At 40.7% G+C, this 15,176-nt stretch overlaps 1 protein-coding gene across 1 annotated transcript; it reads left to right on the top strand.

Annotated features, from left to right (window-relative positions):
• The first annotated feature begins 880 nt into the window (after positions 1-880).
• Positions 881-4,291, top strand: LOC146036153 (uncharacterized). Its single transcript, XM_083159999.1, has 7 exons — positions 881-1,070; positions 1,147-1,246; positions 1,527-1,652; positions 1,887-1,994; positions 2,185-2,403; positions 2,613-2,651; positions 2,856-4,291. Exons 1-7 carry the CDS (start codon positions 1,065-1,067, stop codon positions 3,908-3,910), a joined length of 1,653 nt encoding a protein of 550 aa, XP_083016125.1. The 5' UTR covers positions 881-1,064; the 3' UTR covers positions 3,911-4,291.
• The last annotated feature ends 10,885 nt before the right edge of the window (positions 4,292-15,176 follow it).

The following is a 15,176-nucleotide window of genomic DNA, read 5'->3' as shown; positions in this document are numbered from 1 at the left end:
GGGGGGGGGGGGGGGGGGGGGGGCCTAGGCTGTATAGAGACTTACGCTGGTTTAGTATGTTGTGGAATTACAAACCCCGGCATGGCTGGCCTCAATTTTGTTATTAGGAGTTGTTAATACAATGGCAATGCATGCGGGTGTTTGTAGTTGATAACCGGCCATTTGTATGTGTAGTTCTGTGATTAGTGTGTTGTATATAGCGATTTAAAATGTATTATTTAGCGGCATGGTGGGAGTGTTTAGTACGCTTTTAAACAATCTTAAAATATAGTTTGGTGCTGTATGCTAGTTATTAAGGGCGGCCTAGGCTGTATAGAGACTTACGCTGGTTTAGTATGTTGTGGAATTACAAGAGGTTTTTTGTGAGAGCGTTAATAGTTTTATGTGATTTTGTGCACGCAAATTTCGTTATGTAGTAGTTTGTTGCGGCATGCATTGTATTGTGATGTATTGGGAGTACATACAGGCATACTGGCTGCTTGTTGTTAAACATTTATTTAGGAAAGAAAAATATTGAGCCTATGGTACTTTAACTGTCCATTTGCATGTGCAGTGATTAGTGTATTGTGGTCTGTACATTATACATATTGCTTTTAAAAATACAGTATATTGTGTTATTACAATTTACAGTTCGTTAATGTTAGTCATCGCAGATTACGGTATTACGGCTTTGATATATATAAATAGCAACATTTTAATATTGCATCATTGTCTTATACATAATGGTTTTAAATAATGAGCTAGTTATTACATTTTCATGTGTAAAGCCGCACGCTATGCTGCCATGTATGGCTGTCTGCTGGCTAAACACGCGATATGGTGGGATTAGTCATTAGCATTGTTGGATCCCCCTGTAATTAATTTTTATAGGCCGATCTATAGAATACAATGTCAGGAGGTATTCATAGATCAGGTTTTTGTGAGAGCGTTAATAGTTTTATGTGATTTTGTGCACGCATATTTCGTTATGGAAACTTATCTTGTTATCTTTTATTATCAACAGTGCCATCTAGTGGTTGTTGCAGAAAACACCTTTGAACTTAAGCTATCAACAAAACACCAACATGCAGGTGTGTATATGATATTTACAATAGTTTAACAATATCTTATTGTATTGTTATTTCAACTTATTATTATTTATTACAGAGAAAGGAATACAAAACCATTAATGCAAATAAAATAAGTCTCAGAGATTTTCAAGATTTACCCAGCTTCCAACAGCAGTCAAATGAGCAGACAAATACATGTAAGTTTACAGACCAAAGACACATTGTTGTTGCTAGGGGCATGATTTGTTAAGGCACAGGGGCTATTGACAGGTTTTATAAATGTTACGTTGATGGTGTTAATTATTATTACAAGGCTCAGTTGTGTTAGTCACAGGATCTGTTAAGACAAGCGCCCTATTGGTATAAATGTTACACGTGTTGATTGTATTTTTCGTTCTACAAAATTGTTGTGTTAATTTTTATTTTATTTTTTATGTATATATTATTTTTTATTAAATTGTTAACCCCATAAATCAGTTTCAGATGTCACAAATGACGCATCTGAAGTTGGATCATATGGTTCGGATTTCACAGTCGGTCCGGATCTGACGACATTCGAAAACCCATACGCAGCATACTCTGATTTGTCCGAATCGCAAAAATGTAGGTGGTCATAAGCCGTCAAAAAAAAATGTGATGTATGTTAAAAAATGTGATATATTATTATTTCCAAAAATATGTCTCTCTCTCTCTCTCTCACGCTATCTCGCGCGAACTCTCACGTTCTCACTCATATATATATATATATATATATATATATATATATGTATATATATATCCTGTTATATTCATTTTTATACCGCCTGTGATATTAATGTGTTATTTGTTCTCTGTTAGTATCGCCGATTATGTCGAAATCTGATGCAGAACACATAATGGATGATCTCTGGAATTTACCATCGGCAAAACACTATAAACAGCTATACCAGACCCCGGCTATACAAGGTGAATTTTGACGATTGGTTAGCGGTGTTTTTATAATGTGTTTTTGTGTTAAATGATGCATATCGTCGCAAAATCATGAATAGTGTCCACAGGAGTTGTTGTTATCATGACTTAAATGACAGTTTTTTTTTTTTTTTTTTTTTTCTCAAGTCAGCGAATGTGTCGTTAATTGATAATATATGTATTACAGATGACATAGCTAGCCGGTATGAACCTACGGTACCTAGGGCCGATACGTGTGAAGCGGGACCATCCGGATACAGAGAACCGACATCGGGTGCTGAATCAAACGCCAAACAACACAACAGCGCTTTGGCTAAAGGCGCAAAAAGAGCCCAGATCAGCGATCAAGCTTTCTGGTCATTGTTTAAAGGAACCATGCCGGCGCAAACCTTTGACAAATACCCGGGTATGTTTATTTATTTGGTTTCTTATATAGCACAACATTTACCATTGTTCTTTACAAATGGAAACCACAGGTATTAAACAGCCTGTGTAGACGTAAGCCGACAAGGAAGGTGGGGGGGTGTGGGGTGGGGGGTGATCCTGAAGGTGTTATAAAGCGACTGTCTTTGTGGCCGCGTATGTGTAACTAAAACGGTGTGATTTTTATTACAGTAGGAACCACGCCGATGGAAAGATCTGGCAAATATTCAGGTGTGTAATGTAATGTTTATTTATTTAGTTTCTTATATAGGACCGCGTTCATTATTGCTCTTTACAAATGGAAACCATCGGTATTAAACAGACTGTGTAGATGCAAACCGACATGGAGGGTTGGGTGTTTTGGGAGGCGGGCCTGAAGGTGTTATAAAGCGTCCGCGAATGTGTAACTAAAACGTTGTTATTTTTTATTTACAGCGGATCCGCGACAATTCGCAAAAATGATAGCCGCGGCCGGGGTTGCTCAACCGCACAATGCTGAAATGGATGGGGGAGAATCCGCTAAAACGGCGATCGACCCACAACGCCAAGAAAATGTATCAAGGGCCGAGATCATGGCAACCGAGCGCGACGATTTCAAGCCAAGCAAGCGGAGAATTACAAAAAGTCGAGCCGGTCAAGAAAACAAGGCCGATTTATCAGATCTTAAAAGAAGATTGAAATATTCGGAAGGTAGGCCCGTGAGAAAAAGAATTGCATTACAAACCGTGCCAACCGTGAGTAATGTGGATTACCCGCACGCATTTACAACACCTGCAACACCTACTGAATCCGACATTGACATTGCCGGTAATACAAAGACTGTGAAGACTCGTAAAACTTTACGACTGTCAAGAGAGAGATACACGCCGCTGACGGATGATGATGTCATCGTAATTTCAGACACGCAGGAACATCATACTGCAGAAACGCAAAGCGTGGTCAGTAACACGCCTGCAGCTACATTATCCGCTAATGATGAGGACTTAAATGGGCAAACATTTTTTATCACCCCTAGTGAAGAGTCAGTCTCAGATACACCACAGAATGATGATGAGGCTGTAACATCTGTAGCCGGAATCCCTGATAAAGTAATGGGTGATGATTACACAAAACTACCCAGTGTTTTTACCACGGTCGGCGAGGCAACCGCATCGGGCGGTGCGGATGCCCCGCCGACCGTGGTATCGACAGACATAGTTGATGGGGTTCAGAATGTGGAACAATTAGGACAAGATGCGGAAATACAATACTACGCGGTCATGGGGAGGATGCGTGAGCATATAGGGTACATGCGTAGAAATGTCAATACCATGTTGAACCGTATAAAAGATGAGCTTTATGGTTCAAAAAAGAAGCCAGAGATCATTAAAGAACTTGTAGAAATGTACATGAATGTAACATCAAATCATATATCAGAGACCGTGAGGACTAGGGATTTTATTAAAGCGAACATGTATCATTTTGCCGAGATAATTGAAACGGATCCGTGACTAGGCATGGTGGGTTATGGATTGAAACATAATTTACATGTGTGTAAAAAAGCCCCAAGAATTAAAGCAAATGTACCGTGCAAAATCTCACACTTATTTCGCCGTTCGAAAATAAAACAGGCTTTAAAATGCATATACAGGCTGAGAAAGCGTAAACAACACAGGGGGCGAGGCACAACCCCAACCCCGTGTGCACAGGCTGACAAATCACCGGACCAACCATTACCGGGTGACGCTGCGTCACCTGACAATGTTGAACACCCCGCAACGCCCATGCATAATGACATAGATGGGGGTTCGCCACCCGGTAATGGTGAAGGTCGGCGAGATGTGTACTTAGAAGCTGTTAACAGGTATGAGCGACACCATCCTAATTTCAGAGCTATTGAGTATCATAATCATTTTCAATTTGTTAATTTGGAAAGAGTTACATCATTTGCAGAGGGTGTTGAAGCCGTACACAACGCTATACAGGTTATGATTGATGAATTCATGGTTGGTGTTGACCCTAATGATCGTGTACAGTTAAGATTGGAGGGGGGTGGTTTACACAACGCCATCTACTCACACCGAAAGCCGCAAGAATCATTAGACGCTGTCAGTTTCTTGAATCAAATTACAAACACTCTTCAAAGTAACGCTGAATTCTTATTAGGCACAGGTTTAAGGTTTGTGATCACTGTTTTTAGAAATAGAGCGGGTGGGGCCCTAACTGGTCGCGGCCTTAGACGCATTCCATACAGCTTAATTATAGAAAGGCGCAGAAGACACCTGTACGATTTCAACAATACGCACAATTATTTGTGCTTTGCGGCATCGATCTGCAAACTTCTGGATAAAGGTAATGCCACAGACGCTGAAATACACGATCGGGCGCTTCAAATTCATAAGGATTTGAACCTACCGATCGATAAAGCAGTCAGCTTTAGCGACGTTGTTGTTTTTGAAAAACACTTAAAAACAAAAATTACAATATTATATCATAATAATCGTTCTTGGCATTACTATTCTTCAGATACGCGCTACGGTGATACCCTGTATGTATTATATCACGATTCACACTATTATGGACTGATTAATATCTGCGCATTTCTCGGATCGAGATTTTTCTGTTCCTTATGTAATCGAACTTATGAGCGCAAAAATAGCCACGATTGTCTTTTCTTTTGTAAGGCTTGTCACAGACAAGCGTGCGCTGATGATGGGGCTTCCGCATTAAGATGTTCGGTTTGTAGGGTGTTTTGCAGATCGCGTGAATGTTTAGAGGAGCACAAATCCTTAGCTTTAGATCGCAAAATATCCTGTCTTGAACATGTTTATTGCGACAGGTGTTGTCTCTACCGTCGCAGGTCTCACGAGTGTCAGGGGCTAAAGTGCTCTACTTGCAAGGCATATGTTGATGGGTTTGCGGATCATTTGTGTTACATACAGCCCATCAAAGCGGAAGAACCCACCACCAAATACATCTTTTATGATTTCGAATGCATGCAGGAGACAGGTATACATATACCAAACTACTGTTACGCTCTCACATTAATGGGTGAGAAATCCTGGGAGTTTAAGGGCAAAGGTTGTATCGATGATTTTGTAAAGACGTTCATGAAACCAAAATTTGCGCATTACACATTCATAGCCCATAACGCTGGGCGGTATGATGCGTATTTTGTATTGAACAAGATCATCAAAGAACGGTATACTGTATCCCTCATCTCTAATGGCGGAAACATAATGTGTATCACAATAAAAGATCTGAAGATTAGGTTTATAGACTCTCTCAATTTTCTCCCCATGAAATTGAGCAGATTTCCAAAGGCCATGGGATTTGATGGCGTTAAAGGTCATTTCCCGCATTTTTTTAACACAGCCGATAACCAAAATAACATAGGGGGCATGCCCTCAATAGAATATTTTGGCCTACAACACATGATGCCTGAGGAGGCCGCTGATGTTACAGAGTGGTACGAAAAAAACAAACACAAGGTGTTTAATTTTCAAAAAGAATTAATACGATATTGTAAAGAGGATGTCAGAATATTGCAAAAAGGGTGCGCAGCTTTCAGATCAGCCGTTATAGCCATGACAGAACAGGAGTTTGTAATAGCGGCTGAGAAAAAAGATGTAGCCGTTAAACGTCACGTTGATCCATTCCAACTGACGACTTTAGCGTCGGTTTGTATGGCTATGTATCGTTGTAAATATTTACAGGCAAACACATTGGCTCTTGTACCGGGTGATAACTATCACAAGACCCAGAAGCGTTACTCAACACCAGCCATACAGTGGTTAATGTACATAGAACACAAAGAAGGTGTGAGTATAAGACACGCTTTACAAGGTGGTGAGAAGAAAGTCGGTAGATACAGTCTGGATGGTTACGCCGTGATTAACGGCGTGCCAACAGCTTTTGAATTCCAGGGGTGTTTTTATCACGGTTGTGACAACTGTTACAAAGACGATGATGAAAACAATCTGACTAAAACAACCTACGGTCAACTGCGACACAAGACACAGTTAAGGATACAATTCCTTAAACGGTGTGGATTTCAGATAAGGGAGATGTGGGGGTGTGAGTGGAAGAAAATGAGGGAGACTGATGAGGAGCTTCAGGTTTTTCTGAAAGGTTTGGAAATCCCTGAACCCTTGGATCCTCGTGATGGTCTTTATGGCGGACGCACTAACGCCATAAAACTTTATCACAAGACAGAGTGCGATGAAAAAATACACTATTTTGACTTTACTAGCCTATACCCATTTGTCAACAAGACCAAAACATATCCTATACGTCACCCACGCATCATTTATAAGGACTTTGATGATGTCACAAAGTATTTCGGTTTTGTTAAATTAAAAATTAATCCTCCGCGAGGCCTTTTCTTTCCAGTTTTACCGGTTAAAATGAATGGTAAGTTAATGTTTCCGCTGTGCCGCACATGCGCCGAATCTGGACAGTGTGAGCCGTGTGTTCATGACTCAGAAAACCGCGCCCTAACCGGTACATGGTGCACAGTGGAGATAAATCTTGCTATAGAAAAGGGGTACAAAGTGTGTAAAATCTATGAGGTGTGGCATTTTGATGAGAGATTTGATGATCTGTTTTCAGGTTACATTAAAACACACCTCAGAGATAAACAGGAGGCTTCTGGTTACCCTGATTGGTGTACAGACTCTGTGAAACAACAAGAGTACATAGACGCGTATCAAAAAAATGAGGGCATAGCTTTAAGACACGAACACATAAATGTCAACCCCGCCAAAAGACAAATTTCTAAATTGTTTTTAAACTCATTATGGGGTAAATTTGGTCAACGTAGCAACATGCCCAATACTTGTCTAGTGACAGATCCTGATAAGCTTTTTGAATATGCCTTTCAACCACACTATGAGGTGTCTGCTTTAGACTTCATAGACTCAGAAACTGTTATGGTCAACTGGAAATACGCCAAAGACCATTATACCAGATCTTCAACAACAAATATATTTATAGCAGCATTTACCACAGCGCACGCCCGCGTCGAGTTGTACAACCTATTGGATAGATTACAAGATAGATGTCTGTATCACGATACAGATTCTGTAATTTTTGTCAGCAGGCCCGGTGAGTGGAATCCGCCATTAGGCGATTATCTAGGGGAGTTGACCAGCGAACTACCATCTGGTACGCATATAACAGAGTTTGTTTCAGCCGGCCCCAAGTCATACGGCTATAGACTAAGCAACGGCAAGACGAGCCTCAAGGTCAAAGGTATAACGTTGAATGTTTGTAATGAGCAGCACGTTAACTTTGACAGTCTGAAAGAACTGGTCTTAGATTATCCTTTAAACCCCAAAGGCGTGGATCAGAAAAAAATTGTGACCAGGCAGCCCGGTATAGTACGTGTGAAAAAGTACTGGCAGATTGAAACCCGTATGCTGCAGAAAACGCAAAAGTGCGTTTACACTAAACGTAACCTCACGGATAATTTTACAACCCTACCATTTGGTTATTAAGATGGATATCCGTTTTCAACACCCCTTCTCCTGTATTTTAGCCGGACCCTCCAATTCGGGGAAAAGTTATTTTGTGAAAACGCTAATACAACACGCATCCACACATATGACGCATGTACCTGATAATATTGTTTGGTTTTACACCTGTTGGCAACCGATATACGACCAACTTCTGAGTGCTCACCCTGGTATGCGTTTTATAGAGGGGTTGCCCGAGTCATTTAGCGACGACCAGCTTTTTCCCCCTGATAAGATTAATTTAACGGTGATAGATGACTTGATGGATGCCGCGAGTAATAATTCTGAGGTTGAGAAAGCGTTCACAAAGTATGTGCACCATCGTAATCTCAGTGTCATGTACCTTGTGCAAAACATATTTTGTCAAGGTAGAAAGAGCAGGACTATACATTTAAACACAAAATACATGGTCCTGTTTAAAAACCCCAGGGATAAAATGCAGGTTAGCATTCTGGCTAGACAAATGTACCCATCAAAATATCGTTTTTTTCTTGAAGCCTATGAGTCCGCTACGGAGCCACCATACGGTTATTTACTGGTTGATTTAAGAAACAATGCCCTTGATGATTATCGTTTACGAAGCGGTTTATTCCCCCCCGACACACCAGTAGCTTATGTTGTTAAGAAGCGGGGTTCTAAATAGCTATAACCGCGCATCCTATAGTCATTCATTACCACTTCTAACAGCTGTGAACATGTCGACCAGGATAAGACGTAATTGGGCCCTTTTAAAAACCCTCATTAATGCCAAACCGGCCCAAAGAAACGCTATATTATCCAACGCTTCAAACGATTTGGTGACAGCCATATGTGAGATTGCTCTCAATACGCTTAAAGGTAAAATACCCCTGTCACAGCGCCAGTTGAACTACCTTAAAAAGAAGAGGAGCCTTATAAAATCGCTTTGTAATAAGAAATGCGCCATTGGGAAAAAGAAGAGGTTGGTGAAACAGTCGGGTGGGTTTATCGGATCGTTGCTAGGATTTGCCATTCCATTAATTACCGGACTACTGTCTAATCGTTGATGGAATACGCTGAGAAAATGTATCTGGTCCCCCAGCAACAGATAGACCGTTTAAACAACAAACCAACCGGCGATGATATACGCAAAACAGCCACGCAAAGCCTAGATGCTGAGATCATAAGTATACTACATAATAATGCTTTATCAGAGTATGAAAAGGCAAAACGCTACACAGCTGTGTTACAGAGATACCTGGTGTTGAGTAAACAAACTGATAGAGAAATGTCAACTTTAACGCTTTTATCACCCGGTGCAAATGCTGTTGAGGATACCGCTAACCCTACACAAGATGATGCTACCGACGCTGTTTACCACGATGTCTTGAACAGTGTTAATGCGCGGTATAAAAAGAACTGTGAAATACTAATGAGTAAAATGGTTCGCTCTAAAGACGTTGCGAATTGGGACCGCAAGGGTGTGTTTATGTATAAAGGCGTCACAGTGCCAGGATCCAATGTGTTAGACTTGATAAGGGGTATCACGCAAAATCACAGCGTGACGAGTCATAAAATGCCTAACGGCTGGATTGAATTTATGCGCGCTATGGCTGAGTTGAATATCCCGTCCACTGTAGTTGGTAATGCATCAAACAGATTACAGTTAGATCGCTTAAAAGCTGAAATCTACGATGATGAAATTGGCAATGTAAATATAGCCTCCCCAATACACAACATTAAAAAAAGTCGTATAAATGTTTTAAATTCCCCCGGGTTAACAACGCCACACGGCTACTTACTACCGAGGAAAAGATCCGTAAATCTGTTTCAGGATTCGCAGTGGTTGAACCTTTAACATATAACTAATTTATAATGTTTTTATACAATGTATTTTTGTGCGTTTAATTTGTACAATGACGTTTAATTTGTATTGTATCATGTATTTAGTGTATTGTTTTAACTGTAAAGTTTATCGTGTTATTCGTGATTAACTTGCTGTAAATACATTTTGTCTGTACCAATAAAATAAGATTATGATTTATAAAATGCTGTTTTGTTCTTTGATTCTAATCAGTTTGTCTGCAAAAATGTACAATCACACGGTATAAAGTTCAATAAGCAAGATTTTTTAATAGAAAGTAGCCATAAGCAATGTACATACAGCATTTCAATCACAACATTAGTTACAAGTTACACAAACAATTTTGTATTACACATCAAACACATGTTGGTTACTGGTGACACAGGACTGTATACAGTTACCCGTATATCGACTCAAACAATGACTTCTAGGGAGACGTCTTACAAAGTTTGATACATAGCGATCATTACGTTTTGTATCATAACTAAAACGGGCCAACACATCTGTATATTTGTAATTTTTACACATGAAAAATATAAAGTATATACAATATTGTCCACAAACGGTACTGTTAAAACCTTGCAACTGCTTATTTTGGTGGTAAATTCTTTTTGAATTTGAGTTTAAAAAATTTATTATGGCCTTTGGGAATAGGGGGTTGTCAGGTTCTAATCCGTAAGAGTCCAAAAAGTAACACTCGCTCTGGTTGTTAAAATAAACGGCCAACCAATGCTCCCCCGGTTGGGTGCTGGTATGTGTGTTGATTACAAACGCGCAGGGGTATTGCGATAGTTTACCGCTCGGTAGCATATCGCACGGGAAGGTCCCTTTAAAAAACAGCCGCGTCACCGGATTAGCGTACAGTATACAATTTATCTGTAATGTGTTCATATCGCTGCTTGGGGTGATGAATATTGGTAAATATACGATAAATATAAAAATTATTTATTTCATTTATAGATAATCATACAGCACATCGCGCCTCTGGTTGATCTCGATGATATTATCAAATAATGCGTATATTATTATGTTGACTGTCCGGTCTAGTGCTCCTGCAAACCGGAATTCAGCTCGTAGATTACCGGTTCTGATTAGAGACAGATGCTCCGCGCATTCCTGTTCAGGCGACAGATCAAAAGCAAATAGTGTGTAGCCGTTGAGGTACTCTTCACGGTCAATTAGTATACCCGAATCTGATTTCTGTTTATTTGTGATCTGAATGAGCGACATATACTCGCGAACCGCGTTACCGTGTTCAAAGTCTGGTTGAAATGGTTTGGCAGGATGCGGTGTTCCATCCAGGTATAGGGATGCGAAGTTTACATTTTTATGTTCAAACCGTAGAGGGTTTTTGTCATAGGCTCCTGAAAACGCTTCATTATCTACAAAAGCGGCTATAACGGTTTTTGGTACCTGGCCTAAAAACAGGTTTTCTAAATTAAATACGCGGCTCCCCGTCGGTATACTATAGATCTTCATGCCCACTCTATCGATCGCGTATTTGGCGTTGGTGGCCAGTAAGGCCTGGGCGTGTCCAATCCGGACTGCGGGTGAGACCTGAACTCTTTTCACAAACAGGGACGCTGCAACAATCTGAATTTTAAAGGCCTCCGCTTCAGCAGACATTAAGCAGAAAGCATCTTTGTTTCTGATGAGTTTTATCTTCAAGTCCACGGCGTTCAATATTAGTTTATGTTGATGAAAAAGGTCACAGTGTAGCGGCCCCAATAATTCAACCGTTCGACTTTGTGCCGTTGTTCTTGCCCTTTTTATAAACCCTGTGTTTACACCATCCAGGGTTCTTGTGTTGTGTTCTCCAGCCACATCTTTGTAGAATAATCCAGTTGTGTGTTTTGTGGATAACGCATCTGAGCTATAATTCAGTATGGTCTCTATGTAGGCCCTATAAGCGTAAAGATTATTGGACTGCGATATGAGCCTATCGCCCAAAGTGACATCAACCTGGCTAAATAAAGTTGCTATGGGGTAATTAATAAGAGCGACCTTGGCGTCTTGAGGTATAGCAGTGTTATCAGGCCGTACGATCTTGCAGGTCACGTACAGCAACGTGTTGTTCAGATCGTAGTAGTGTTCCCCGCTGGCCGCTATGTAGAATTCAAGCGGCGCGGTCTCGGATAATGCCGCCAAAGGTTGAACTTCGACGTAGAGGCTTTTCTCTACGCTGGTCTGCGTCGGTGGTACGTCAAAAAGGTCAAGTTCAGATTTTGCGCATTCCATGGATTCATTGTGTATGAAAGACATGCTTAAAAAATATCACCGACCCTTCGCTTCGGTTTCCTTTTTTTAATTAAGCCGCGTCTGCTCCGTTTTTTGTTTAAAAGGGGTCTGCACCATGTCGGAAGTCGTATTGCCCGCTTCCGTTTATTTTTAGCCGCCCCTTTCCTGGCATAGATTAAACCTGATCCATCTTGCTTCGCTTGATTTGCGTCGTGTATTTTGCTCACAACCGCCGCTGTGGCTTGTCCGATGACGTCTTTCGCGATGTTGCGTGCTGCATTCTTCACGTGGGGCTTTGCTATCGCTAGCCCTCTTCGGAAAAGCGGTACCGCTTTTCTGAACAGGCTTCGAAAAATTCCACCTAAACCGCACCCGTACATATACGCGCTGCCGTGAAAACCGGGTAATCCATTACCGGCCTGTGTTTTATAATATTGCGCGTAGAGCCCCGGGTCCCCATAATTTTTAACGGCCACCATTGTCTTTAATAAAATTCGGATTTGCGGCGTCTGAAATGTAGTTTCACGTTCGCTTTCCCAAACTTGAATGACATGTTTTCGTTCTGATCATTCTTTATCTCTATGGCTATAGTGTCAAAATGCGTCTTGCACAACGGAACATAATCGGGCTTCTCATACCGTATAGTGACCATCTCGTTGTTACGGCCCTTTATTTCAACGGTGCGCAACAACGGGACATAACTATCACCGACCCTCTGATGTTCGATAATATCTGTGTACACGAAGAGCGTATATTGCCCTCCGCTGATGTCGGCGCACGGTTTTAAAAACTTAGTTTTCGGGTATAACCCCAGTATTCTCGACAATTTAGGACCGGCTGTGATGTTGTACATCGCCTTGTTGTCGATGATTATCTCTCGTTCAAGCGGATCGTACAATAGTTTTAAACCATCCAGTTTATGTCGGTCAATTTCAGCGTTGAAAGAAAACAGTAACGCCCCGATGGTTTCATAAAACCCCGGTTTAACGCAAACCCTCGTTGATGTACCGCTCGTCCCATCCCACTTTGTTATTTTCAACACACAATCACGCACATCGATTGTATTCCAGGTGTGTGGGTATTGTATTTCTGTAAGAGCTACTTCCCAATCTCCACTTAAGTCTATCGGCCTTGCTAACTTTGTGGTATAGTCAGAAATCTTATTTTGTGGAAATGTATCGGCTGAGGCGTTACTCGGCAATGTTATGTAGAAGGGTTTGTCATCCATCTTCCTCTTTGTTTATATATCTTTTATCTCCGATGCAGCGACCCAACTGTTAAATTTTGTGGGGTATCCACGCCACTTGACTAATACGTGTTTCCTCCCTCTAACCGTCTTATTTTTTAAAATCTTCTCCACTTTGTAAATCCTATTATAGTTTTTCGGTATACTTTGAAGTTCTTCGGGGTAAAAACTACCAGTTATAGCCTCCCCGTAGAGATCCTCCAACGTGTAAAGCGGCTTAAGTCCTTTAGTGTTCACGCCGCGTATTACAAATATTTCCTCAGAAAAACTCTGTTCGTAACCTTTCTGAAATATATCCTTATATTTTGAGATACGAACGTGGTCCCCGACCGCTAAACAAGCCTTTGTTTTCTTACTTCTAAAGTAATCGCCATATATCGTCTTGAAGACATCCAGCGCATTAGAGCCATCAACCTCATTCGGAGCTCGCTTAATCGTTCTATGGTATGTGTTATTATAACTGGTAATGAACGCTTGTAAAACGTCTATATATCGGTATGTATTATTCGCCGTGAAATATCGCCACATTCGTGTTTTTAAAGTCCTATTGAAGCGTTCTATAACGGCGGCTTTCACATCATTATTGGTTGTGAAATGTTGTATACCGTATTTTTCTAACAACTTTTTTAGGACTTTGTTTAGAAACTCTTTACCATTATCGGTTTGTAGTTTCCTCGGTACGTCCCCCTGTTGGAATAATTTTTCAAAAGCCTTAGCGACAGTCGTCGCGCTCTTAGCAGTCAGACTTTCAGCCCAGGCCCTCTTACTGAATATATCGATGACGGTTAGTATATATTTTACGCCGTCGTTGTGTTTTGCCAGATCTATGAGCGATACCAAATCACATTGCCACTGTTGATTTATATCCGATACGCATATCATATTCCTTTTATAGTTTTTTCTAGCCGGTTTGTGCAATGTGTACGCGTCTTGCTCTTGTAACCATTTTCTCACATCGGATCTTTTAAATTTATTTTTCAAAGCTTTATAATATTTATCAAAACCGCAAAAACTCCCCGGCTTTAATACGTTATAATAACTGGCTTTCAGCCGGCTGTTTTGATGATCGGCGTTGCGCGACATCCTACACAAATCAAATTTGATATAAAACAAGATCTACATTTCTACGAATTATATATCTGTTGTATACCATATTTTTCTAACAACTTTTTTAGCATTATGTTTAGAAATTCTTCCACCTGATTAAGATATCGCGTACTTTATATATGTGTTATTTCACATAACCAATATCAGTGTATGAAGTTACAGTATCAAACCAATTATATTTTAATACGGGGGTTAATATTATTTATACCACTTTGATATCAAACGTGATACGGGCTTATCAAGATTGATATCAAATTGGTATAAATGGGGGCGTGGACATCCTGTATAAAAGGGGCGTGGACCTGTCAAAACCAATTAGTTTGAAGAAAAAGTGTGCCTTATCTACTTCAGCATGGTCTTGTGGCCAGTTGCTGTACACACAACACGCTGTTGCCTTTGGAGCACAGCTCTGCACACTGCCCCCACTCTGTCACTCTCTCTATAAACAGGCACGGTGCTGAACTCTCACACAAGGTACAGCGTTCGCTACCCAGATCGTGTGCCTGCAAGCACACCACTAGCCGGCGTACGCTTCGCAGAGTAGCTTTTTCAAGGCCTTGAAATAGCTACTCTGCGAAGCGTACGCCACCCTGCAAGCAAACCGCTAGTAAGAATCCCATGTGATCTGAAAGTAATATTCACAGCAATCTTATTTGGTTAAATTACACCATACCCTATACGCAGGGGCGAATTTAGGGGTCAGGCCACCCCTAGACACAACATTTTTGTGTCCCCTCCCCCTATTTTAATGTAATCATATATGTATATACATTGTTATTTATAAATTTCATAAAAATGTAACTGTAGCCACCTTAATATTTTTTTAAGCACTCTGGACTGCTCACTGT

This window comes from Crinia signifera, chromosome 9 (genome assembly GCF_055691185.1).
Source record: "Crinia signifera chromosome 9, ASM5569118v1, whole genome shotgun sequence".
NCBI classification, from domain to species: domain Eukaryota; kingdom Metazoa; phylum Chordata; class Amphibia; order Anura; family Myobatrachidae; genus Crinia; species Crinia signifera.
The sequence above is the reverse complement of the archived record's forward strand: the minus strand, read 5'-3'. Positions and strand labels throughout refer to the sequence as shown.